General features: G+C 56.5%; 1 protein-coding gene across 1 annotated transcript in view; it reads left to right on the forward strand.

Moving 5' to 3' along the window:
- Positions 1–1,877, forward strand: part of CTIF (CBP80/20-dependent translation initiation factor) — a 288,329-nt gene that overhangs the window by 80,810 nt on the left and 205,642 nt on the right. Inside the window, 1 exon segment of the mRNA XM_010840964.1 lies at positions 610–714. Coding sequence (XP_010839266.1) covers positions 610–714 — 105 coding nt within the window.

Below are 1,877 nucleotides of genomic sequence, written 5' to 3' on the forward strand. Positions count from 1 at the left end.
TGGGCCATGCTGCAGGGGCAGGCGTTGGCCAGACTTCATGAGGACATGGGCTCGGTGCCCCTGAAGGGTTTGCTGATGAGCACTTGTTATGGTGTCTGTCCCTTTTGGGAGTGACAGCTCAGGCCACGGATGGCCCTTTAGCTCAGCTGTGACCCCGGCCCCGGAGCTGGTCAACTCTGGGTGTGCTCCAGGAGCACCTGGCTCTGACTTGCTCAGCATGGAAACGCCATCGGTCTCCCCCCAAGACCGGCACTCGGGGGACTTGGCCCCCTGCTTCCCCACTGACAGACTGAACCTCAGACCTTCCGGTGTTTTAGGGGGACCGCTGAGAGCGGGGGTCAGGCCCACACTTGTGTGTTTTATAGGCATCCATTATCTCAGAGCAGGGTTAAAGAAGGGGAAGGCTTCGTAGGCAGGCCCCTGCCCCATGATCCGTGAGCACAGGGCTGACGTGCCAGGCTTCGTTCCGAGCCTGTGGGCCGGTGGGCGCCTCCCCTTCCTGCCCACCCCTTTCTGAGCTGCTTCCCTGCCTGGCGCCTCCCCCAGCGTGTCCCCCGGGGCGTCTTATCTCCATCACTAACAGGACTCGTCCCCTTTCTCGCCCTCTAGTGGTGCCACCTGGGACCTGCAGCCTGAAAAGCTGGACTTCACCCAGTTTCACCGGAAGCTTCGACACACGCCCAAGCAGCCCCTGCCACACATCGACCGAGAAGGGTAAGCGGCAGCCAGGGGCTCTCACAGAGCAGCCAGTGAGGCAGGGGACAGCTGTGTCCCTCCAGGAGCTGGGGCGGTGGATGGCCTTTCCCTGGCAGGCTGATGCCCAGAGAGGCTCACTGGCTCAGACCTGCGCATTCACTGGCCTCTCCCTGGAACCCCCACACCCTTCACTGCCCAGCCCCCGTGAGCCATACTGCCCGGTCCCCTTCCTGACCTCTCACAGTGACCCTGCTTGGCCGTGGTCCAGCGCAGCGCTGAGACCTGCTGATGGAAGCGGAGATCGATGGGTCCACCCCCAGGGTCTCAGGTTCGGGAGGTCTGGGGGGTGGGGCCCAGAGGGCTTCCATGTCTAAGGAGCCCTCAGGAAATGCTGCTGCTGCTCCCCCAGGGTCCCCTGCTCTAAGAACCACTGTGGTCCCTGTTGCTTCTACTCGGTTGTCCCCTTCTTAGTTCATGCATCAGTGTTCACTTCCGCTTTGAAGGATGGTTTCAGGGACTTCCCGGGCAGTCCAGTGGTTAGGACTCTGTGCTTCCTCTGCAGGTGAAACAAGTTAGATCCCTGGTCCAGGACTTAAGATCCTGCATGCTGTGTGTTTCGGTCAAAAAAAAGATGGTGTCAGGGCCTGGGCTGCCTCTGGACAGGAAAGTGACTCCAGACAGACCTGGGGCGGGGGTGGGGGTGTATGAGACAGATGGTTGCTTTTCTTCCTTATTTTTAAAATAATTTTTGTTGTCGTTCCATCACTCAGTCGTGTCCGACTCTTTGCAACCCCATGGACTGTAGCACGCCAAGCTTCCCTCTCCTTCACCATCTCCCATAGCTTGCTCGAACTCATGTCCATTGAGTGAGTGATGCTGACTTAAAATTCACATAACATTAACCCTTTGAAGGCATTCAACTCAGTGCCATTTAGTACATTGATAATGCTGTGTAACCACCACCTCTCTTGTTCCCAAACTAGATGGTAATCCTATGTTTGAACTTTCTGAGGAACAGCTAAACTGTTTTCCACAGCAGCTGAATATTTCACATTGCCAGCAGCAACACGCAGGGGATCTGATTTCTCCACGTCCTCACCAACACTTGCTCTTTTCCATTTTCTTTTTAAGTCTACTCATGGCTTTTATTTTTTCCTTCCAGTCCTTACCCATCCACTCTT

The sequence above is a fragment of the Bison bison genome, unplaced genomic scaffold, assembly GCF_000754665.1.
Source record: "Bison bison bison isolate TAMUID 2011002044 unplaced genomic scaffold, Bison_UMD1.0 scf7180017864153, whole genome shotgun sequence".
Taxonomy (NCBI): Eukaryota; Metazoa; Chordata; class Mammalia; order Artiodactyla; family Bovidae; genus Bison; species Bison bison.